Source organism: Astatotilapia calliptera, chromosome 23, assembly GCF_964374335.1.
Source record: "Astatotilapia calliptera chromosome 23, fAstCal68.1, whole genome shotgun sequence".
Classification (NCBI taxonomy): Eukaryota; Metazoa; Chordata; class Actinopteri; order Cichliformes; family Cichlidae; genus Astatotilapia; species Astatotilapia calliptera.
Window position 1 is genome coordinate 46,077,441 of NC_137443.1, and position 26,196 is coordinate 46,103,636.

Here is a 26,196-nt window from a genome sequence, read left to right on the forward strand (position 1 = left end):
ACTGCTGTTAAAAATCGCTAAGATGTCGGAACCAACAACCTTTAAAATCTTTTTAAACACGTGTTGGAACAACATCATTTGGACAAGATGATGTCTTTATAGCATCACATCGTTCCTCCACCTGATCAAACCACACAGGCTCAAACTGATCAAAAACAGCTGAGCAGGTGAATATTTTAGCCCCGGTGCGATCTCGGGCGAGAGTATCGATGATGGCCAAAGGGCAGCGTCCAGCTCTACGGCCGCTGAAGAGCAGACTCAACAGACGCGTGTGATGTGGATCCTACTGCTCTAAAATTGGAGCTTCTTCAATCCATTAAAGAGGACATTAGTACGCTGTTAAAAGAAGAAGTCAGAAATGCATTGAAAGAAGATTTTGACAATATAAGGGCTGACGTGCAAGGACTGAGAAATGAGATCGCTAACAGCATGGCGGCGACGTGCGGCGAAGTTGATGGAGTAAAGGTTACAGTGAAAGAAGCTGAGGATGGGCTGTCAATGTGGAGCGATGAGGTGACCACCCTGCAGTCTACAGTAGAGAGTATGAAGGAGGAGCTGTCTGACCTGAAGGATAAATGTGATGAAGGCAGGAAGCGGAGAGCTAACATCCACATCATAGGGATCCCAGAGGGCCTGGACTCGAGCTCCTCCACGGCCGTATCCGTGCTACTACGTGAAGTGCTGGGTATGGATAAAGACGTTATTGTCGACCGCTCACACAGGAGCCCTATCCTGAGAAAGCCAGCTGGTGACCCGCACGCCGTCATAGCCGAGCGTCACTACTACCAGGATTGTGTGGCTACGCCGTGCCAGGGCCCAAGCCCCGCTTGAGTTTAACGGACAACCTATTGCAATATTACGACTGGGCGATATGACCCAAAGTTCATATCTCGATATTCTTTAGCTGGATGGCGATATACGATATATATCTCGATATTTTTGAAGCCCGAAAGTAAGAACAAAGAGAGAGTTCTTAGTCAAAGCTGTGTCCCAAATCTCACACAGGCACATTTATTAACATACAGCGTAGATGTACATGAAACAATTACTCAGAAATAAATGATCAGCATTTATTAAATAATAATGCTCCATAAATAAAAGAAAACAATGTTGTGTTTGTGCATAACAAAAAGCTCACAATCGTGCAGTCAAAATGTAAACAGACGCTGAGCATAATAACAAGCAGCTGCTCTGTTCCCAGGTTCTACTGCGTGACTGACAGCCTGGAGTTTGAAACCCTCTTTGTAACCGTGTCTCTTACAGGTGCCATTTATGGTCCTTATACACACTCAATACAGTAATATTACGTTGAAGCAGAGTACGTATCACTCCGCGAGGCTCCTCGTAGCTGTAATGCTCCAACAATCCATCAAGCGGTGCAGCCTCGTAGCTGAGCAAAGTCGTACCAAAACATCTTTTGAAAGGTTTCTGAGCGCCGTGTAGCACATAAAATCGGTTCAAGGTCAGTAAGCACAACCAGAATTCATCCATAAGCCGCACTGTCGATTTATGAGAAAATTACAGGATTTTAAGTGCAGAAAATATAGTTTATGGTTTTCCTTTGATCTTAGCAAATATCTACGCCTCTAATTGGGACGATCACAGATTTTTCACTAATGTCTTTGCGCGGCTCCCCAATATGTCATCACACAATATCATCTTTGAGGGAGACCTAAACTGCTCATTATCTGCTATGGACCACAGTTCACACAAAAGTACACTTAGTCCAAAGTCATCATGCGTCATTCAGAGCTTTCTTGATAATTATGGGCTGGCTGATGTATGGAAATTTCATAATCCTGCTTCACGTCAATACTCTTTTTTTTCTAATGTCCATAAAACATATATTTGTATAGAAAAACGTCTCCCTTTAGTTACAGAATGTGATTATAAGACTCTGGTGATTTCTCCTCTTGTTTTTTCAATGTGTATTGCTGATGCCTGCTCCAACTATCAGCCATGGAGATTCAACTCAGTGTTGTTAGCAGATGAAGAGTTTGTCAGTTACAAAAGGTCTCAAAGAGATTTTTTTTCTATCAATCAGACCCCAGAGATGTCATCATCAGTCATTTGGGAATCTCTAAAAGCATCTGAGAGGCCAAATAATTTCATTTTGTGCCAAACAAAGTGCAACACTGAAAGAACATCATCCATAAATATTGAGTAAGAACTGGACTCTCATACAGCGAGACTCAAATGCCTTTAAACATCAGCTTATCCTGCTGATCCAAGTCCAACACTGAGTTTGTAAAAACATGTTTGTCAATCATTTTGTTTGGTTTCTGAGGAAAAAGATTCAATAACTTGCTGCTAATACACAACATTTCATCATATTTCCTCATAACCCTCTTTTGTCTGACCATTTGATCCCATTTGAATTTGCAATAAAGGATCCACAGAGTTTGGTGACAATAATGACAGTAGATGTTTGTGTGAAAGTGCTGGAAGCAAATGAGTGTGTGATCTTCTTTCAGTGTTGCACTTTGTAGACGCTCCCTGAGCACTGGTCTCACAGCCAGCTGCACATAGAGACCAGTGTTGTTAGTCCAGGTCAGAAGATGACTTGTTGGAATGAAAATGAGCTTGTAGTTTGTCTGCTTTAATAATGTGACTGGAAAAAGGTGTTGGACTTCAGATATGTCCATTTCTGTCACACTTCACCTTTAAAAGTGAAGCCATGTGGTTCCTGGAAGGAAAAACACGACTTTTTCAAGTCTTTGTCCTGTTTTTATGAGAAATGTACGACTTTAATGTGAAACATTCAGAGTTTTTTCTCTTGTTGTGTTTGTTTGAAGCTGCTTCCTGTTGGCTTCAGCTGTTTGGAGTTTCCATTTTCTAAACTTCTACATTCTGAACCTTCTTCAGCTCTGAACAGATGATGAAACACTGAATGATTTCAAGCACTTTGTCTAATAAACTTACATCTTTCATTCTTTATACAGATTGAAGAGCTGTGGTTTGTCAGATATTGGCCTTGATTATCTGGCAGCAGCACTGAAGTCCAACCCCTCGTATCCCACAGAGGTGGACCTGAGTGGAACCTACAGCAACCTGAAGGGTTCAGGAGTGAAGCATCTGTGTGGTTTTCGGGAGAATCCAAGATGTCGATTTGAAACTCTGAGGTCAGTCAGCATGTTTTAGTTGTGCTGAGATGAATATGATGTGAAAGTTGTGCTGACACTAAACTGCAGACATCAGGCTGATATTATACTGAGAGAGAGGTGGAGGATGAAGAAAAGAGGCGGAGATGAAGCAGAAGTTTTGCTCCAGAGAGGAGCTGTGTCTGTGTGGGCGGGGCTCAGGCAGCTCCGCCCACACAGTGACAGTGAAGCAGGTGAAGAGTAATAAATGAAGACAGCAGACAGTATTTGATAAGCTGATGTACAAACATGTAGGTTGTGTCCAAATTCATGGGCTGCATCCTCCTGAGGCCGCATTTGTAGACCGATTACGTCACAGCGACACGTCGAAGGCTGTCCAAATTCGTAGACTCCTCCGAATGCAGCCAACAAATGCGTCCTCCTTTTCCCCGAATTTGAAGGATGGGTCGGGTGTGTCCTTCGTGGCCTACCATATCCCAGAATTCATAGCGCGGCCCAGCCAAACTCCAGTTTCCAACAATGGCGGCTGCTACTAAGTTTTAAAATTACTCATACTAATCTTTTTCGGTCACAAAATAAACTTTTAACATATTTTCAGGCGAGAAAGTAGCTGTGTAAACATCAAATATCTGCTCGGTTTATCAAGATACCGCATATTTGCAAAAGTGCTTCGACGTTTTCGGAGACGTCTGCTACCCACCAGCTCGATAGCTCGCCGGGAGCTCGAGGGTCACTGAAGCCGCCGAGAACGGCACAACTCCCGGCACATCATTTTCAGATCACCGCGGACTTTCGCTACTCAGGTTAAACGTGATATATAAGTCACTTAGACAACCTCAAAATGTTATTGTTGGGCTTTTTTCAGTGTTTTGTTTGTTCGTGAGTAAATCGGTTTGGCTGAGATTAAAGTTATTAGATTAGATTAGATAAAATAAAACTTTATTAATCCCCCAGGTGGGTTCCTCCTTGGTCTTTACAGAGCTGACTAAACGTCAAACAGAAAACTGATTAAACAGAAGTATGAGACGGTCGAGAATTTACGCCAGTGTCCTGTTATATTTTAGATAGCAAGGAGCAGACGGCTGAGTTTATTAAACTCCACCGAGACAGCGGTGACGCTAATCAGAAGGCTAGACCGTCCAATTTCCCCAGCCGTTTATTTCCAGCCTACCCGACCTTCTGAGGACCCAGCCCACGTAGACCGCAAAGGCCGGGTCCTCGGGAGGATGCAGCCCATGAATTTGGACACGACCGTAGTATGATGGTGGCAGCTACAGAAACAGGTCCATACAGACTGAAGCGTGTCTCAGTCTGAATGTACACTGCTGTTATAAGAGCTGTGGAAACTCAGGTCAAAAGGACGTAACCACACTGCTGACAGTTCCAGGACATTCACAGAGTTACAGCATCATTTGTGACCATAAAGACAGAAAGCTCATCCAAATCCTGGGATTAAAAGTCTGTCCTGGTGGTGTCCAGTCAAACACGTCTCTGTGAAAGCTTCAATCCAACAGGCTCCAAAGTCCTTCTGCTCATTTCCTCGCCGGGTTCTTGATGCTCCTGTACCATCTCTCTGTCATCCTCCTCGCTCCCTCTTTGCACTCACAGTCTTTGTGCATCATTAACACTCACATGTGGAAACCCAAAGTTTTACTGGGCAGAAGATGATCATCAGTGACTCTGTCTTTAAAACACTCTTGTTAGAAATGTACGACTTTAATGTGAAACATTCAGAGTTTTTTCTCTTGTTGTGTTTGTTTGAAGCTGCTTCCTGTTGGCTTCAGCTGTTTGGAGTTTCCATTTTCTAAACTTCTACATTCTGAACCTTCTTCAGCTCTGAACAGATGATGAAACACTGAATGATTTCAAGCACTTTGTCTAATAAACTTACATCTTTCATTCTCTATACAGATTGGAGCGCTGTGATTTGTCAGAGATCAGCTGTGATTATCTGGAAGCAGTGCTGAAGCTCAACCCTTCGTATCCCAGAGAGGTGGACCTGAGCTACCACAAGCTGCAGGATTCAGGAGTGAAGCAGCTGTGTGTTCTTCTGGAGAATCCACAACATCAAATTGAAACTCTGAGGTCAGTCTCCACGTTTTAGTTGTGCTGACACTGTCGATCTGTGGAACTAAAACCTTTATACAGGAAGTCTGGTTCAGCTCTTTGTAGACCTTCTAATCTCTGATGCTCTGAGTCTTACTCAGTAGATGATGCAGAGTTGTGAAGCCGATGTGGGTGAGGACACTCGCCCAGCTCTAACTACTTTGACGTCCAGGCGGCTTCCCTGCTTGTCCTGATACAAACAAACCTGAGTAACCTTGCAGGTCAGATCTCATCAGTCACACCTGTTATGGCAGCTCTCCTCTAGATTGTAGTTCTTGTTAACCTGGGATGGTTTTAGAAGCCTGGACCACAGACTGCAAGGGAAGATATTACTGGGAAAGGCCAAAGCAACCTATTAGACCCATTAAACACTAACATAGATGAATACTCAGATTTAAACCTTTATTGTTTCACAAAGGGTTAAAAAGGGAACGTCCACAGTTTAGACTGCAGCAGATTTTATTAAAGCAGTTTGACAGGAAGTAAAGCAAAAACACAAAGAATAAGTGTTTCACATATTAATACATATAACATAATAATAAAAGAAAAGCAAAATAATGATACAAAAGAATGAAAAAGTTGTCCAGAGCAGCAGGATGTCTGAGGTCTGCAGAAACACAAAAACACAGCAGCTAAAAATAGTTGTTGAAAGAAAACGAGGTGGGAGCTGCTGATTCCTGAGCTTTGATACTGGATTAGCTTCAGTAGTTATTCCCATCACTGCTGTAGGAGCTACATTTAGTCACAGCTGATTGTCTCCTTTGACCAATCAGAAGACTACTGTTGTAAAAACAAGCAGACAAAGAACCAATGAGAGTGAAGAACAGGATAAAGAGCTCGTGTGATGGAGGCAAAGCAATAATCAGCAGACTGTAGCAGTTTCTATCTGGATGAAAGTAGAAGGAGCTCAGCGGAGCTCAGTCCCATATCTTTGGTTAGAAACAACATCAGTGATTTCCTGCTGCTCGAGATGATTCCAGCAGCTCTCATTACAGCAGCTGATGAGAGAAACAGCTGATGGCTCACAGCTCGTACACTGTTGGATCTCCAGATGTTCACGTGGCTGAAGTCTGTGAAGAAACTGTGGTCCACGTAGTTCACACGGCCTCAGATTGGACCGAGCTCCCTGGATCACTGCAGCATCCTCAGCTGGTACATGGACGTCTCTGCTCCTCAGTCTTGGAGCCTCTGCAGGTCCGTCCACACCACCAGGGTCTTCTCACTCACCTTTCCTTTGTCCTCGTCCTTCATCGGCCGTGCTGTGTCTTTGTTCCTGCGGTGTTGTTCCCACGATGCAGCGCTGATGTTCCTTCCTTGAATGCACAACAAGTACGGTGCTGGTCTTTCTCGGGTGGAGCAGAGACAGATTGAAGTCTTTCAGGCTTTAGTGTCGACTTCCCTGACAGAGGCTGGACTCCATGGTCTGCACAGGAGGCTTCTACACTGTGTGGAGGTGACTCCTGGACTCGAAGACAGGCTGCAGGTACATGTGTGATGAAGAGGAGCTACAGCAGTGTGATGGAGCTGCAGGTGTGAAGGAAGTCCTGCTGTCCTGTCCCACCCTCATCTTTGCTTCCTCTGTCTTCTCTGGACTTGTCCTCCTGTTTCAGAAACAGCACTGCTTCATGCCGAGGGTGGACGGGAGCGTTGGCTCTGATTCTTTTACCGTCCACCACAAGGAGACACTGATGCTGACCTCCTGATTCATCTGCATGTGTTCTGCTTCACACTGCTCACCTCCACCAAAGACTTCACAAACATCTTCTTTCTTTGAGTCCAGTTTGTCCCACAAACACTTCCAAATCTCCTCCTCTGAGATTCTGCAGCTTCTTGCAGTGTGACTCAGCTGACTTCTGACAGACCACAGACTGGCACAGCATCCACATGTGTCTCCTTTCAAACAGGCTCTTGATGTTTCCTCCCACATGATTCTGGCCTCTCAGTCTCCTTTGTTCTCCAGCTCTGTAGCTCCAGCTGGTGAAGCTTCAGTTTTCCATGTTGGTAACAGTAAACTACAGCCTCTGCTGTCAGCTGGGTAACTAAACAGAGCTGCAGCACGTCTCTGCGGTGGTGCTACATCCAGCCTGCAGACGGCCGTCTACATGTTGTAGTGGTTTACAGTCACCAGGGGGCGCTGTCCCAGCCATGCAGGCAGTGGGCTGCTCTGCTTGTGCTGTTGTTGGTGAAGCTGAAGTGAAAGTGATAGGTTTGTAGTTTGAACCTATCCACTGGAACGTTAAGGACAATCTGCTACGCAGCAAAAAGCAAGACACAAGGCACCAAAGTTCTCTGGTTTACTCATGCATGAGGGAGACCTGGCTGGAGCCAAGCGTCGTTCCACCACTTGACCACCATCAGACTCTCAGCCAGGCTCCCCATAGCACTCCTTTTATTGTGGTTACATGAATATGCATAGGGTCATTAACATATAGCATCTCACATAGGTATACATGTGAACAAAGAATACTGTGTGTGTGTGTGTGTGTGTGTGTGTGTGTGTGTGTGTGTGTGTGTGTGTGTGTGTGTGTGTGTGGTACTGCTGATCAAAGGGTCATATAACATCCTTGGTCAGGAAGAGGGTAGACCCCCCTTCACCCTAGATGGTTCACCCTAGATAACATGGTGAGGAAGTCCAGCAGTTCATCTAAACAAAAAGCACTTAGACTAGAACAGACGTAGCTACGTTAATCCTGCCATAAAACAATAAGAGAAGGTACGACCTCTCTCGTGCTCCCAGGATGTGGGTGTGCATTCCAGTGTGGAATACACACCAAGCCCCTGCAGCCTGCTAAAGATCACACATCCTATCACTACACAATTGATTATACACCTCTAAGAATATATGGTTAAATATTTCCTAATACAAATGACAATAATAAAATCTAAACCCATCATCACCACCCTGTATTGTCATTTTTTAAGGCTATACGGCATATATATATCTTCAGCTCTACACCACTTGTCAACATTTTCAGTGCAGGCTTCATTTCATACACACATATTAGCCTTAGCATCCATGTCACTCTGCTGCAACAGTATGAAATTGGTAAAGGTGTTAGCAATCATTTTATTCACCATCGATCTTACACATGGCAAAATGCAACCTGTAAACAAGCAAAGCAAAGCCAATAATGTAAGAATGGGAGTCAAAAACTTTAGAAACATATTCCACCATGGTCCAGATGTCAACCAGGCTATCCAGCCTTGTGACGTGTCTCCTCCTGATGTGTGGTCCGCCACATATTTCTGCAGAGCAGTTAAGTTCTGCAGTGCCTCATAGATGTCTCCTCCAGTTGTATATCCATCCGGAATAAACGTACAACATGTCTCTCCAATCAGCTTACACACTCCTCCTTGTGATGCTGTTATCAAGTCTAGGGTCAGCCTGTTCTGCAGTACCATCGTTCTGATGGCCTTTTGCTCCTCCGCTAAGGCTGTTCCCAGAGTCTTAGTGAGATTAATGTGTCGCAGTAAGGCATATCGGTTGATCTCCACATGATCCCGCACCTCTGCAACTCTGATGTTTGGGATCAAACTTTGGAAGAATTTAGCTCCTCCACTCCAAATGTGGAATTCTCGTGGCACTCCAGTGTCTACTGTCACTCCAAAAGAGTTAGGTGAGGCTATATTCACCTCACGCTTCCGTCGGTTGCTAGGGTGATGTTCAACTCTGTCCATGAAGAAGACATGATCCGATAACTTCACCACGGCACACAATCCTCCCCATCCCTCAGGGAGTGATAGATAGGCTTTATGTCCACACAAGAAATACCAATCAGCCAAAACTCTTGTTCCTTTTGATTGATTGATTGATTGATTGATTGAATCTTTATTTTGAACATGTTGAAAAAGTATATAAAAAAAAAATACTACTGCTTGGCACCATCCTTGCACATCCTGTCCACTTCTGACTCTTTGCTTTTACTGGTATCCTGTAAGCCCGGTTGGACTTGCATTCAGTCCTCCTTAATGTCAAGTTCTCAGCTCACTTTGCACTGGTCAAGCATTTCATACACCTGCTCTCATTCTCTGGAGGGCAGTAGGTGTATATGTATCCACATAAACGAAGCGGCAGCTCCCCCACTGACAGTGATCCATTGTTCATCACACACAACGGCAGTTGAGCTGTATTCAGCTTGTTCAGCAATATTATGTCTGGCAGTGGGTCTGACACTTGAGGCCAGGCCAATAAGTCAGTTTGCTCAGAACAATTCACATCTATAAGTGGCGACTTACTCCAGGTGATGTTCAGAGGTGTACTATAGTTGGCCTGGGACCAGAGGACTCTGTTGCCAGGATGAGTTGCTAAGCCCAACAGACACCAACTCCTGTCCTCTGGTATGCTGTACGGCCACAGTCCAGATGTATATGCGGATAACGGCATATGAGCACACACATAGCAGTCCGTCCTATTGTTCAAGTGAGCAGTTGTATTCATAAACTGCCACCAAAAGTTTGTAGAATAGCCATGAGGGTATTGGGTGTGGTTTCCTTGGACATACAGGGTCTCCACAGCTGACCATGATGACATCAAAGCCATTACACCCAGCAGGGTAGACAACACTTTACCAGCCATTCTGATGAGTACCTGTGGCTCAGTTGGTTTCTTCACCGGATTGAGACGAAGGGCCCTAGAGGCTTTCCCCCCCTTTGTACCCGGTCTTCCTGCCACTTACTCCGAGCTGGCCTGGATGTGTGTCACCTTTTTGCAGTGGCTTTGGTGTATCCAGGTGGGTCGTTCTGCAATCTTCACAGCAGTTGGTGTTGTCAGCAGAGCCTGGTATGGTCCGTCCCACCGTGGCTTCGACCAGCACTTCCTCTTTATGACCTTTATCAGTACCCAGTCCCCTGGCTTCAGACGTTCTTCCTGTACAGAAACAGAATCATCTGGCAGATTATTTGCACTCATGACTTCTTTGCTTTTCAGCATTTTAATCATCCAGTCTGCTAGTGTGTTTTCTTCTTCTGCTTTATCATTATCATTACAAAACACTGGAACTCTAAATGGCCTGCCATATATTATTTCAAAAGGCGTTAGGCCATTATCAGTTGGCGTGATTCTCATATACATTTTCACTAGCTCAATGCAGTCTACCTATGTTCTGCCTGTTTCCTCCATTGTTTTCCTGAGTCTCAGCTTTACTGTGCCATTAGTCCTTTCAACCAGCCCTGCACTTTGTGGGTGATATGAGCAATGGTTTTTCAGCGTTATCCCCAGATGTTGTGACATTTTCTCAATTACTTCATTCACAAAATGAGGACCATTGTCACTGTAAATAGTCTGGGGGATCCCATGCTCTGGGATCACATTTTTGCATATCACTTTAGCCACTGAAATAGCATCTGCTTTCTTAGTGGGGACAACTTCTACCCACTTTGAGAACGGGCACACAATCACCAGGCAGTACCTGTAGGTGTTACAGTTAGACAACTCAATGAAATCCATATGGATTACTTCAAATGGGTAGCTGGGTCTGGGAAACTTTCCTCTCCTAGGTCTGAGGTTTCCCTGAGCATTATGTTTACAACATATTAAACATGCTTTACAAAAATGTTTTGAATAAGCATTGAATCCCAGTGTGAAAAACTGCCGTTCGACTGCTGCCACCATCCCAGCTGTCGAGACATGGCAGAGCCCGTGGCTCAAACTTGCAGCAGTCCTATATAGGTTCTTAGGCAATATAGGTTTATCACAAAGATAGTAGACATCACCTCGCAGGCTTGCTCCTTTAGTGAGCCACAGCTGCTTCTCAGCTGGAGGTGAGTGTGACTGCATGTCTGCTAACACATCATGTGTGATGGGCGTAGTTTGCTCCTGTGACGCCAGAACATGAACCCCATGTGTTCCAAGGGCCGCTTCCTTTGCAATTTTATCTGCAAAGGCGTTGCCTAGTACAATGGGGTCAGTGCCACGTGTGTGTGCTGCACATTTACAAACCGCAACTTTACTAGGCAGTAAGACTGCTTTCAACAGGGCCTGCAACAATGTCGCATGCTCCACAGGTTTACCTGTTGATGTTGTCATGCCTCGTCTTGACCACTGAGCGGCAAAGAAATGAAGTGTAGCATATGCATACTGACTGTCAGTATATATAGTCACTGCCTCCTGTCTCTTCTGCGCCTGTTCTAACCACAATTTAGCGGACGCCACTTGTAACTCTCTCTCCTGTTTCAATTTCCCTGTCGCACAAGCTGCTTTCACTGTCAACTGGTCTACTAACATTTGACATTGTCCTACAACCAATTTACCTTCAAAATCATATTTCTTGCGCCAATGTCCTAAATACTTTGCGCTACCGGGAGCGAATTTCACCATAAACTTCTCGTCACCCTCTGACACACTCTTGGTTGCTTGGGAACCCATAATAACAACAACAGCTGCCGACGTCACAGACCACGTGTTCTGCTCCGCACACACTCACACAACAACAACAACAACAAAAAATATCCTCACACACAAACAACAAAAATTAGGCCTATTGTCTCAACGCAGTCTCACACAGTGACTGCGTGCTTTGTCGCACACAGTGGCAAAGACTTACATAGCAGTGATCACGCGCTTTATCGCACACAGTGATAAAGACTTTCAACGCAACCTCACACAGTGGATGCGCGCTTTGCTGCACACAGCGGCAAAGAATAGTCGCACACAGTGACTACACGCTTTATCGCACACAGTGATAAAGACTTTACAACTCAGCCTCACACAGTGGCTTAGATTTTTCACATACCTACTTGGTGTTGCTTATTGCGAGTAGCATCAGTCCCGAATCCCGTCAATCGTCATCCATCGAGGAGAAAAAACAGACGGCTAATCCACCGGCTCGATGACGAATTCTCACGCCTCGGGACTTTGCTGCAGGACCTCTATAAGTCCTGGCTGACGTCAGTCTGTCGGCGTGTCTCTTTTCCCCTCGGTGAATGTCGACTCCAGGGATCCGGCTCTCGAAGGACCAATTAATGATAGGTTTGTAGTTTGAACCTATCCACTGGAACGTTAAGGACAATCTGCTACGCAGCAAAAAGCAAGACACAAGGCACCAAAGTTCTCTGGTTTACTCATGCATGAGGGAGACCTGGCTGGAGCCAAGCGTCGTTCCACCACTTGACCACCATCAGACTCTCAGCCAGGCTCCCCATAGCACTCCTTTTATTGTGGTTACATGAATATGCATAGGGTCATTAACATATAGCATCTCACATAGGTATACATGTGAACAAAGAATACTGTGTGTGTGTGTGTGTGTGTGTTCGTGTGTGTGTGTGTGTGTGTGTGTGTGTGTGTGTGTGTGTGTGTGTGTGGGGTACTGCTGATCAAAGGGTCATATAACATCCTTGGTCAGGAAGAGGGTAGACCCCCCTTCACCCTAGATGGTTCACCCTAGATAACATGGTGAGGAAGTCCAGCAGTTCATCTAAACAAAAAGCACTTAGACTAGAACAGACGTAGCTACGTTAATCCTGCCATAAAACAATAAGAGAAGGTACGACCTCTCTCGTGCTCCCAGGATGTGGGTGTGCATTCTAGTGTGGAATACACACCAAGCCCCTGCAGCCTGCTAAAGATCACACATCCTATCACTACACAATTGATTATACACCTCTAAGAATATATGGTTAAATATTTCCTAATACAAATGACAATAATAAAATCTAAACCCATCAGAAAGCGAGAGTTAAAACACTGAACAGTGTCCACTGAGCTTCTTATGCTATTCTCATGCTCAAAGAAGTTTAACAGGACGGACGACTCGTCCATCAGGCGTCCAGCTGTCCGTGACCGTGTCCACAGCAGAGTGTGACCGAGGCTTCATGCTAACACGCACACATGAAGCTAATACCACCACGAGCAGCTGCTCAGTGGATTTGGAGGACAAATGTCTGCAGCTTCTCACAGGCAGTATGCAGAATGTGGATCTCCACAAAGACTGTGGAGAGCTCGTCCCACACTCTAAATCCAAACTTGTCTGCACAAAACTTCTCACACGTTCCCGTCACAAGTGTCTTCTAAGTGAAGCTACCAGGTTCAGGTCCAGCTTGTTTATCTGGAGCTGCAGGAGATGATCCATCCTCACAAAGCAACACAGCAGATATGCAAACACACAACACAACCAAAGGATTCTCTATGCATGTCTGTGGCTGATGCTGCTGGAACGAAGCTGTTTGAAACCTTGTTGTTCTGCACTTTGGGACCAGAAGAGGAAACTGAAGCTCTGTGCAGAGGGTCCAATGGAAGCAGCCAAGCGCTGTAAGTGTCTGCTGTACAGGGATGCTGGTTCAGCTGTGGCTCAGTTTCACAGTGTGACTCAATAAAAGCAGCAGGAAATCAAAGCTTGATGCTTTCATCAGTGTGGAAATAAGAAAGTTTCCTGTGACAGACGCTGGAGCTCTTTCACTCTCAGCTTCACAGTTTCAGCTTCAAACTTCTTCCAACATGTTTCTAACACGGCCACATTCCACCTTAATGGAGCTGATATCTTGTGCATCAGCACATTTTCTAAAGGCAGCGATCACATCTTTAGTTTTGGATGTTTAACTGCAGATTGTTTATGTGTTTATAGCACATTAATTACAGCAGCAGCGTTGACCACAGTGCTGTACAAGAATCCAAGATAACTATTAAAATAACTCCTAATATTAATATCACACATCAAATATCAAATAACTCTCATGCTGTATTAAAAGCCAGTGAATACAAATGTGTTTTCAGAGCAGATTTACAGAGACTGACAGCAGGAGCTGGGGCTGTTCGATAGAACGATGTATATATGATGACCATATGAAAACGTCTATCGTTTCATATCACGCTCTTTGTTTCCTGCTTATGTGTTTGTGTTTTCCAGATAAAGCTTTCAAAATAAATCTGAAGATCCTGTTGAGAGTTTTCAAAATAAACACAATACAGTACTGCGGTCGCTCGTTTATCGAGTTACGTTCTAAAAATAAGTCTCAGAATGAAGTAGCAGCTTTATGTTTTACAAGTATTATAGAAGTTTTAAGGCAGTTAAACCCTCACTGCACACTTTCTACACTTTTCTCAGACAGGCATGAACATTTTCACACTTTTCTCTCTTGTTTAAACAAAGTTCAAACCTTCATAGAAAAATAAGTTCATTATTAAAGAATGAAAGCAAAGTGTTTCTGAAACGTGTCAAATCAGCCTTTGCTGGCATTAAATGAGCTTCTGTGTGAGGAGCACTCGTCCATGGCCTGGGCTCCTCGCTGTCAGGTAAAGTTTCATAAAGCTTTTGAGTTTTTCTGCAGATAATGTTGGTGTCCAGCACGATGTTCTTTTTCCTGCGGTCACTGAGCCACAAAGCCAAAGCTGACTCCATCCTTACGATGTTCTTGTTGTGGACAGTTACAACCTTTTTGCCTCCTTGTTGAAACTATGATGGTCAGCATCTTCCTCTGCCTTTGGCTGCTACCACAGGTGCAAAACGTCTCGTCATCATTGTTGTTTGTTGGGACAAAACGTACAAACATACAGTGCAGCACTGCAGAGTCACACTGCTGTAAATTTGAACACATTCTGTACTGTACAGGAGACACGGCACGAGATTGACTGACGATGGTCTACAGCCAATCAGGACGCAGAACACAATGCGCTGTAAAAAACAAAAACATGCAAAATTGCACAAAAAAGATCAGCGAAACAGCGAGGCCGCCAAAGGTGAACTGTGTTACAGCGAGGGACCAGCGTATATGTGGTTGTTGGGACGATAAATGTCTTTGAGCTTGTGTCAGAAGACGAGCTGCAGCTTTCTGGACCAGCTGCAGTCTTGCCAGGCAGGTCCCACTAACTCCAACATATAAGGAGTTACAATAATCCAGCTGGGACGTCATGAAAACGTGGATCGCCCGTTCAAGGTTTTTAAAAGATAGAAATGATCTCACCTTAGATAAAAGCCTCAGTTTGAAGAAAGACCGCTGTACAACTGAGCTCAGCTGTTTTTCAAAGGTCACATTGCCGTCAAATATAAGCCCCAAATGTAATAATGCGATTTAATAAAAGAGCTGAACCAGTCTAATAGAGCGCCCTTGATGCCGCCATGCTCCAATGGTGAGGTCAAGATGCTGTGGTCAAGGCAGCGGTCAGATCCAAAAGCACAGCGGAGTCTCCTGATCAGTGGCTGATAAAAGATCATTAAGAACTTTCCAAAGTGCAGTTTCAGTGCTGTGAAGAGCTTTAAAACCAGACTGAAACCTTTACAACAGATTGCAGCTGAACAAATATAATCTTTTACAAAATCTTCGACAGGAAGGGAAGCTTTGAAATAGGCCTGAAGTTTGAGCGGACAGAGGATCCAGATCAGGTTTTTAGTACAGGCTGTACAACAGCATGTTTCAAACAGGCTGTACAACACCTGAACTAAGACTGCTGTTAAAAATCGCTAAGATGTCGGAACCGACAACCTTTAAAATCTTTTTAAACACGTGTTGGAACAACATCATTTGGACAAGATGATGTCTTTATAGCATCACATCGTTCCTCCACCTGATCAAACCACACAGGCTCAAACTGATCAAAAACAGCTGAGCAGGTGAATATTTTAGCCCCGGTGCGATCTCGGGCGAGAGTATCGATGATGGCCAAAGGGCAGCGTCCAGCTCTACGGCCGCTGAAGAGCAGACTCAACAGACGCGCGTGATGTGGATCCTACTGCTCTAAAACTGGAGCTTCTTCAATCCATTAAAGAGACAAAAAACCACAAAGACTTGTATAAAACTATCTTCCTTTATTCTCGAAGCTTAAAGAGGATTTTGGAAAATGTGAGTTTTGCCCCTTTATATTTATGGTGGGGATGCAGAACAAGGAGCAAAGATGAATGTGATGCTGAATCAGCAGAAGACTTGGACTCATTTGATTCCAGCTTTGATATCATTGATTTCAATATGTCCATTTCTGTCACACTTCACCTTTAAAAGTGAAGCCATGTGGTTCCTGGAAGGAAAAACACGACTTTTTCAAGTCTTCGTCCTGTTTTTATGAGAAATGTACGACTTTAATGTGAAACATTCAGAGTTTTTTCTCTTGTTGTGTTTGTTTGAAGCTGCTTCCTGTTGGCTTCAGCTGTTTGGAGTTTCCATTTTCTAAACTTCTACATTCTGAACCTTCTTCAGCTCTGAACAGATGATGAAACACTGAATGATTTCAAGCACTTTGTCTAATAAACTTACATCTTTCATTCTTTATACAGATTGTGGAGCTGTGGTTTGTCAGAGATCAGCTGTGATTATCTGGCAGCAGCACTGAAGTCCAACCCCTCCCATCTGAGACAGCTGGACCTGAGCATCAACAACAAGCTGCAGGATCCAGGAGTGAAGCATCTGTGTGGTTTCCTGGAGAGTCCAGGATGTAAACTTGAAACTCTGGGGTCAGTCAGCATGTTTTAGTTGTGCTGAGATGAATATGATGTGAAAGTTGTGCTGACACTAAACTGCAGACATCAGGCTGATATTATACTGATCCACACTGAGGATCTTCATGGTAAAGTCTGTTTTCTTCTTCTCTGGTTTAGTCCATTGACTGCAGCAGAACAATGTTCACATTTCAAACCTTCAAAGAAGAAGAAAAATCCTCCACTGGAAAATTCACTGTGAAACTCTCAAACTCTTCATTGCACCTTAAAGTCTGTCTGACACTGAAATCCAAAGCAAAATGTGCGTTTGCTTTACAGACAGCAGTCCAACACAAACATACACACATCATCCAAAACACAGTCCAACATCCAAATCTCCTCCACTGCCAGCATGAATGATGGGAAAGAGAAGGAGGAACACTCTGACATTCAGGGTTAGAATGAGTTTCATCAAGCAGACTGTGAAGATCAAAGCTGCATTAGAAAGCTTACATGAATGAATGAGTGGACAGAAGTGGACAGAGATCATCTGAAGCACTTCAAAGGCTTTAAATCAGCACATTTCTCTTTATTCTTTATCAACTCTGTTAGTTTCTCTCAGTTTTCTGTGGAATGAAGCTAACAGCAGGCTAATAAGATGCTGACCAATAGGTTTCTATTAAAGGTTGTAATTTGTATATGAAAAAGTGCTTTGGCTCAGCAGGGATCAGCTTACAGGTAGAATACAGCTGCTGGATGGGATTAGCATGTCATAGCTATCTACCAAACTGCTAACTGGGGGATTTCAGGCCATCTATGGATCATTTTTGCTAACTGTTTATTCAGCTTAGGCTCACAGGGCTGCAGCCTGTGCCCTAGCTGTCATAGGGCAAGAGGCGTGGTCCACCTGCACAGGTGAGCAGTCCATCACAGGGCCAACAGAGAGCGACAGAGAAGCACTCCCTCACATCCACACCTACAGCCAATTTAGAAGCACCAATGAACCTAAGCAGCATTTCATTGGACTGTGGGAGAACATCCAACCTCCACAGAAAGGCCCAGCTGACCAACAAGCTTCAACCTACAACCTTCTTGCTCTAAGGCACTAGTGCTAACCACTTTTGCCCATTTCAGCCCAAATCCTGCATCTTCCTGTTTCTGACTCCAGGCCAGCTCCACTAACACTTTCTCATCAGACACTGCCACCTAGTGGAGGAAGTCTTAGTTCCATTTGAAGCTTCAGATTACAGTTAGTTCCTTTACAAAGAGGTGGAGGTGGTGGGGCCACAGCACCATCATCACTGAGTGCCATAGGACACTTAACCTTTGTTTCCATATGCTGGGAACTTCCTGTTGTTCCAAGGAGGACTGGAAAATGTGTGAAAATCTCCCAGTCAGTTCCTCACAGCACACTTCAATCATTTCCCTCCCACAGCATCAGGACCAGGGCTTTTTCTCTCTTTGGTCCCACTAAGAGATTTCCACACAAACACCTCATCAGTGGGACTCTCAGAGCTACCAGCCCTTTGCTACAATCACAAAGCTCTTCATTGAAATCAATGATATCAAAGCTGGAATCAAATGAGTCCAAGTCTTCTGCTGATTCAGCATCACATTCATCTTTGCTCCTTGTTCTGCATCCCCACCATGGACTTCATTCCTTTCCAAGCCAGCCTTGAGTGTCCTTTATTCAGCTCATCCTCTGCTTTACTTTTACACCTGATTTTAGCTGCTTTATCTCTCTTTCAACAGGTTTCTGTGCCTCAATCTTTTTCTTCTCTCCCTCATAACAAGACAGCTTCTTCTGCCTGAGAACATGTTGGAGTGATTTACTAATCCAGGGCTGCTTATTGGGGAAAATACTTCCTGTTTCCAAAGTAATCCCCATTTTTCCCAGAAAGAAATGTCAGTAGAAATCGATGATCTAAGTGAGAACATGAGCCTTTAAAAAGTCCCAGTGGGTGCAGTCAAAGCAGTCCCTCAGTCCCAGTATAGAGTCTTTGGTCCAGACTGGAACAACTGTGTGCCCAGTTTGAGCTCTCTTCAGTGCTGTGACCTGACAGACCCAGAGGGGCCATCACATCACATTTAGAAGCTCCCCTGATGGAGCCACAACACATGTCCAATACTTAGTCTGTCTTGTTGGACCAACTGGAAGAAATGATTCAAGGACTTAGTCACAGAACAGAGATTCAAATCTCCAAAATCCAACTGGCTGCATCAGGACATATAGTCTGAAACTCTGCACAGTTTCCTGTTTGAAGCTGCTTCCTGTTGGCTTCAGCTGTTTGGAGTTTCCATTTTCTAAACTTCTACATTCTGAACCTTCTTCAGCTCTGAACAGATGATGAAACACTGAATGATTTCAAGCACTTTGTCTAATAAACTTACATCTTTCATTCTTTATACAGATTGAGTTACTGTGGTTTGTCAGAGATCAGCTGTGATTATCTGGCAGCAGCACTGAAGTCCAACCCCTCCCATCTGAGAGAGCTGGTCCTGTATGGAAACAACCTGCAGGATCCAGATGTGAAGCAGCTGTCTGATCTTAAGAAGAGTCCAGACTACAGACTGGAGACTCTGGAGTAAGTAGAGTGATGGAGTGAGTGGGTGGTGCTGTCAGCAGTATTGTACTAAACACAGTCAGTATGAAACAAAGATCCAGTGTTTCCTGTAAAGCTGCAGCTTCTCAGTGAAGCTGTGAGAGGAGAACGGTGACAGGCTTCAGGATTGGACACAAACACTTCCTGTTTCTCACCTTTATGGTCACCATAGTAACGGCTGACACGCTCTGATCAAACACTGTCAACAGCCAATCAGCTCTCTGAACAAAGCAGCACGCAGACCAATGACTGCATTGATTTCCAAGTTTAAAGCAGTGAAGAACACAGTCTGTAGGTGAGGAAGAATTTAGTGAGAGCAGATGTTTGGATGGAATTCCTCCAGTTAACAGCTGGAACCGTCCATCTGGATTGTTGGGCTTGTTGTTGGGGTTCCTACAGAGCTCAGAGTGGACACACCAAGGTTCTTCTAATGAATGAAAGTCCAAACTCAAACTAGGAGGGAAAAACATTTTCAGCAACTTCAATAAAAATCCAAAGATTAGAAAAAGTGAAGCAACAATGAGTCCTAGTACAGTCCCAGCACTGACGTCCCTGCTGCTCTTTATACTGGATGTGCTGCATCACTGACTGACAGCTGATGAAGAGTCTCTGGAAACACTCGTTTATCTCCTCTGCTCTTCCTCCTTCTCTCTGCAGGTGGAGCTGATGATGGTAAACAGGACGGTGTGTGTGCTGAGAGAGGAGCAGCTGTGTCCTGATGATCCAGAGAGGTTGAAGCAGCAGCAGCTTGTGTGTAGAGACGCTCTGACTGGGCCATGTTACTGGGAGGTGGAGAGGAGAGCTTCATCCAGCAGTGACTGACAGAGGAATGAAGTGCAGATGACTGTCAGTGCTGCAGAGTGAACTGCTCTGAGAACAGCTCCACTGTCAGACACAATGTAGAGTCCAGCATCAGCCCTGTGTGTCCCTCTGGATCTGACAGAGGATCATCAGTGTATCTGGACTGCTCTGCTGCTGCTCTGTCCTTCTACAGTCTCTGCACAGTCTCTGTCTCACTCTGGAAAGATTTTGCAACTTGTTGTAATTACAGAACGTTAATATAATATTCAAACATGTGATCTTCTCTTTATTTCTGAATCTTTACCAAATAAAGAAAAACCAAACTAACAAACAGAAGCTGTCGTGTCCTTTTTCACCACATCTGTGAATCTTTCCTGTGTTTTTCCTCTTTTCCTCCTTCCTGCAGCTCCATCTTCATCATTCTGTGTCCAGTATATAAGATAAGATAAGATAAGATAAGATAAGATAAGATAGAACTTTATTAATCCCTCGGGTGGGTTCCTCTGGGAAATTCGGTTTCCAAAAGCACAGCACCGACAGAAGTTACAGTTACAGAATATTATATATATACACACACACACACATAAAAATACAGTGTATATAAATACATATAAATACAGTGACAAATATAAATAAAATTTACGAAGGGGATAAATAGAATAAATAGGAATAAAAATAAAAATACAAGTGAATTGCACATTTCAAGTATTGAGGTCTATTGCACCATTGACTATTTACAAAAGTATTGCACAGGTGAAGAGGCACTACAGCTTAGTTGTTCCCCCCTCCTTTGTCCTCCTGTTTCCCCTCCCTCTCCCCTCCAGAGAGGAGTTAAACAGTCTGATGGCGTGTGGGACAAAGGAGTTTTTAAGTCTGTTAGTTCTTGTCTTGGGGAGAAGCAACCTGTCACATGTGAACATGTCCAAAGCATCTGAGCCTCATGTTACCCGTTTGTGTGAGTTACGCCTGTCGTTGTGTTGTGGTGTATAAATAAGGGGCAGGAGACAGCGCTGGATCTCTGAGTTCTTTACTCTCAATTTCTGCAACATCTGCAATATCTAGAAATGCAAACCTGTGAGCTGTGTGTGTTGTGCGTCTGCTCGGCCACCTCTCCTCCGGCCGTGCTGGAAGCAGCTGTGCGTTTGACAGTTTTATCGACTCGACAATAATCGAACAAATTAAATGTTCAAAAATATCAACTTAAGCACTTCAAAGTCAACAAAAAGCTTAAAACAATGAAATAATATTTCACTGACAAAACAACAGCTCATAAGAACGATACACAAAATAATACAGAAACAAACAAATAAAAGTTATTAACCAGGATCCATGTTTTTGTCACAAACACTGAATCAGCTGATTCACTCTTTATGTTTCTGAGTTTGTTTTGTGATTATAGTTCTGGTTTCTGTTTCTGTGTCTTCACTGTGTCCCACGTCTCCTTACTTTGGACTCTGTGTTATATTTCCTGTTTTACTTTGACAGTCCTGTGTTACTGTTTCCTGTCTCGTGTGTGTAATTGGTCCCAGCTGTGTTTCCCTCCTGTCTCCTGTTCCCTGATTACTAAACTGCGTCCACGCCGCCGGCGCTCCTCTCCACAGCTGGATTCCAGGATTTCAGAGCATCCAGCTGTGGTGAGTGATGGAGACACTTTCTCTGCTCCCTCAGTAATCAGGACAGTTTATTGAACATCAGAGGACATAAAGGACTGTTTTTCACCTGCCCGTTCTGAACCTGGACATTAAAGACTGCTGGCTTCAAGGACATTAATCCCAGTGTCAGCCAGCCAATAACAGCCTGTGTTTTTCAGCTCTTTAGGAGTCAGAAATGAGAAAGACACAGACTGCTAACCTCTCCCTGCAGGAAATAAGCTCCGCCTCTTCCTTTCAACAAATTCCTTTAATCTTCAGTATTAGACTGTGTAGGCTCAACAATAACAGTGCAGCCTGCTGATAGAGGTGAAGAGGGAGGTAATTTACCCCACACAAGGTGTTCCTGAAAGGGTTCCAGCGTAACACGCTGTCTCAACTTCACTGTGCCAATCTTATCAGGCACCGCCCCTCCTCGCCAACGCTCAACATTGGAAAGCATGGATAAAAACTGTCTACAGTCATCATTGGTGACATCACCTGAGATAGATACAAGCCTCCAATACTCATCCGTATTCTTCATTACATGAATCAACGACTTAATAGCATTACTGCCAATAATCATGTCGTCACTTTGGCCTGGAATAACCAGCATGGGGATGAGCAGCTTGAAACCATAAAGAGTCACTTCCAAATCACAAACTGCTTTAGGTTGGAACTGGTGACCCCCAGCACCAACAACAACAATGTCATTAGCTGGTACGAGCTTCAGATCAGGGCAGGACTGTAAAAGCCGCGTAGCAGTAGCCTCACTAATAGAGCACGACATAGAGCCACTGTCGATCATGGCTCTCAGTGAAACTCCGCCCACAGTCCCCACAGTCGTATAAAACAAATTGTCAGATTTCTTAATTCTTTGCGTCATTTGGAAGACAACTGTCGTACCAGGTGGCGAAGTGGAGCACAGAGATTCATACATGGATCCCAGGTCATCGCTGTCGCAAGTGGGAGAGTCACTCAGATGATCCACACTTTCCTCCCTCAAATGTGGATCAACTAGTTTTCCGACCGTCGAGGGGCAGAAGACGACGAGGATCCAGGACAGGCACGCCTGGTGTGGTCATTTGAGTGGCACAGAAAACAGAGTTTGTGATCTCGGCAGTGCATGAAAGCTGTGTGAGACATATCATGACAGACGGAGCAGGGCTTATCATGTAGGCCCTCAATCCTGGAACGTCTGGAGTTAGGCCGCGTGGTCAAACCAGGCTGAAAGGATCTTTGCAGCAGAACCTTCTCAAGCATGCCTATGAGCCGCTCCAAAGTAGCTGAATCTGTCGACTGTGGCTGAATGTGCTTCTCTGTTGGCTGGACAGGCAACGCTGTTGATATCTGCTGCGCATTCACTGCAACTCTCTCGGCTGTCGTGCTGCTTGAGTTCAACTGTCATGGTCTACGGTGGGTGGCTGGAGTTTCCATTAGGCTCCTGAACTGACCTGGGATCCGCCCCTGGGCAGGGCCAACTCCAGCTCCTGCACACCTGGAGCCTATTGCAGGCTATCAAGCCAGAGGGATTTAAACCACACATCGATGTTCACTCACTGCCAGTTCGTCATCAACCCATGTTGGTAACAGGTCTTGTGTTTCAAATTCTCGCTGTGATTTATCTTACTAACAAAGACTCTTTTGTACTACAGTTGCTGTACCCACCCTGGCTCACTCCACCTCCGGACTCGGGATACCTAGTGATCATTTTGGAAATCCCTCTGTGCCTCACCTGCCTGCCCTCCTGCCATCACACTCCATCTGGAGCCCCGGATCTCAGGTCAGCCTTTCCACGCCACTCAGCCTCCCCTGGATCTTCATCATCCCCCTCTCAAACACTCCAGGTCCCTAACTGCAAGTAAGAATTGCTGCTCTTATACTGGCCACTTCTGAGCTGCCTTCACTACCTGCCTAACTCCTATATCCTCTCCCCTCAGTGTGACTGTTCCCCACTCAGCTCCGTTCCACTTCTCAGGCCTCGTTCCCTCGCCCTAGCCACGTTCCCCTGGGCACGCCACACCAAGGCTCCACGTCTCGTCATTTTCTGTCTTTGCCACGTTTCCCTTTTTTTCCCCCTTGCACTTAACTGTAATAAACTGTTAAATCATCTACTGTCTCCGCTCTGGGTTTCTGCACCTGAGTCCTATTCAGTACCGGCCATCCGTCGCCGTGACATCAACGTTCCTCCAGAGTGGGACTCACACAGGATTTCCTGGACCTCATTGGCTGTCCATTTATCAATTGTCTTTGATCTAAAGATCATGGCAAGCTCAGGGGAGGGACAGTTTTTGATGAACATTCGGGTGACCTCAGTGCTGGGGCTACCCAATGCCTGTCCTCGTTCCTTCAGGCGCTCAACAGCAAGATCAACAGCACGGTGCAGCCTAAGCCAGTAATCGAATGCACTTTCGCCTTTCTCTGGGAGAGTGGTGTAGAAGTCTGCCAGTGGAAGAGGTGAGCACTGAGCAGAGTCAAAGTGTCTCCTCAGGATTCCAAAAATAGCCTCAGGATCACGTGTGACATCTACGACACTGTTTCTAATGCCAACCTGGACCACATCCTTAGCCTTGCCTCTCAAATGAACAAGAATCTCCTCAGCCTGTTCTTCAGGTCTCAGACTCCCCAGCTTTATAGATCCTCCCACTCTCTCACAGAAATGAGATCAGAACCATCCCCTCTGAAGCATGGTGGGTCCTTAAGCTTCCTGTGGGACACAAACTGCACCGGCGCAGCATCAACAGCAGATGTAGATGACACAGCATGGAAAGGTGTGGCCGTGGGTGCAGGTAAGGGGGTACTAGCAGACGGGCTGAGCTGGGTTAAGATACTCTGCGCTACTCTCTGACCAACCAGTTGGATCACATCCCCCATCTGACTCACAATCTCCGTGGCAATAGTATCTGGGTTAGGAGAAGGTGAACTGTTGTTCTGAGACGTGTGTGACACAGGGCTAGGGGGGGGGACAACAACCCCTTCACTGGACTGGGGCCCTGGGATCCCCTGACTATCCCCCCTAACAAAACCACGCCCACTAACAGGAGTGTCATAACGCAAACGCAAAGGGGAACATAACAACCCCCTACCCCTACCAACAACATTAGGAGTACTCGATCCCTCCTCTGTGATGTCCATCACAACAACTAGAATAGAACAAAAATGCTATATATGCTCCTTTTTTTTTTTTTTTTTTAAATGTGTCAGAAAGAACAACAATGAATCACAAACGTGCAGCGCTGAAACTGGCCCACGTTGCTGAGAGGAGTCCACCGTCCAAACACTCGATTGACGGCTCACGGCACCAATGTAACCCCTGGTCAGCTTCTCTTTCCAGCGCTGTGTGAATAAAACTCTCTGGACTCGAAGTGGGTAGAGCTCAGGCGTGATTTATTCCCCAATGAAATAATTAACATTGTGAAGACATTTAAAAATAAAAAGTCCACTGACTGTTTTGGTATTGACATGATATTAGTTAAAAGTATTATAGAATATATAGTGCAACCTTTCGCATACATTTGTAATCTGTCCTTTCAAACTGGTGTGTTTCCCTCACAAATGAAAATAGCAAAAGTTATTCCAATCCATAAAAACGGAGAGAGATGTCAGTTTACCAATTACAGGCCAATATCACTACTCCCACAGTTCTCAAAAATTTTAGAAAAGTTATTTGTTAATAGACTTGATAAATATATTGAGAAGCATAATCTCCTAAGTGATAACTAATATGGCTTTAGAGTGAAAAGGTCCACTTCGATGGCAGTGATGGAACTTGTTGAAGGGATATCTAATGCTATAGATAATAAGGAATATATTGTTGGTGTTTTTATAGACTTAAAAAAGGCATTTGATACAATTGATCATTCTATATTAATGAATAAACTAGAGAGATATGGCATAAGAGGGATAGCATACAAGTGGATGAAAAGTTACCTGGATGAAAGATATCAATATGTCGAATTCAATAATGTAAAATCTAAGCAGTTGAAGGTAACTTGTGGTGTTCCTCAGGGCTCTGTGCTGGGCCCTAAATTATTTATATTATATATAAATGACATATGTAGTGTTTCCAAACTGTTAAAATGTGTATTGTTTGCTGATGATACCACTCTGTACTGCTCAGGTAAAAACCTAGAACAGCTTCTGACTACAGCGGAAAAGGAGTTAAATATATTAAAAAACTGGTTTGATGTAAATAAGTTATCGTTAAATATAAAGAAAACAAAATTGATTATTTTTGGCACTAGACAAATGAAAAATGTATCTAAAATCAGGGTTAATGGAATTGAAATTGAAAGAGTGAACGAAAATAAATTTCTTGGAGTGATGATTGATGATAAGCTGAGTTGGAAGTCTCATATAAACCACGTGAAAACAAAAATGTCAAAAACCATTGCTATTCTCTATAAAACAAAGCATGTCCTGAACAAAAAATCATTATACACACTTTATTGTACTCTGTTGCTTCCATATATGACTTACTGTCTGGAGATATGGGGTAATGCATATAAAACAAACACTCTTCATATTTTCAAGTTACAAAAAAGAGCTATAAGAATTATAAACCAATTAAACTATATAGAACCAACTAACATTTTGTTTGTTAATCTGAATACCC

The 26,196-nt window shown here is 44.3% G+C and overlaps 1 protein-coding gene and 2 long non-coding RNA genes across 3 annotated transcripts in view; 2 read left to right on the forward strand and 1 right to left on the reverse strand.

Annotated features, from left to right (window-relative positions):
• LOC145423961 (NACHT, LRR and PYD domains-containing protein 12-like) overlaps positions 1 to 26,196 on the forward strand; it is a 943,237-nt gene that overhangs the window by 842,353 nt on the left and 74,688 nt on the right. The window contains exon 11 of the mRNA XM_080296778.1: positions 16,409 to 16,585. Coding sequence (XP_080152904.1) covers positions 16,409 to 16,585 — 177 coding nt within the window. The remainder of the gene's footprint in view (positions 1 to 16,408; positions 16,586 to 26,196) is intronic.
• LOC145424015 (uncharacterized) lies at positions 7,496 to 12,875 on the reverse strand. The gene is made up of 2 exons (XR_013904966.1): positions 11,939 to 12,875; positions 7,496 to 10,074 (listed from the first exon to the last, which is right to left on the reverse strand). It is a non-coding gene; the product is annotated as an uncharacterized LOC145424015 (long non-coding RNA).
• LOC113030996 (uncharacterized) lies at positions 22,982 to 23,692 on the forward strand. The gene is made up of 2 exons (XR_013904942.1): positions 22,982 to 23,442; positions 23,522 to 23,692. It is a non-coding gene; the product is annotated as an uncharacterized LOC113030996 (long non-coding RNA).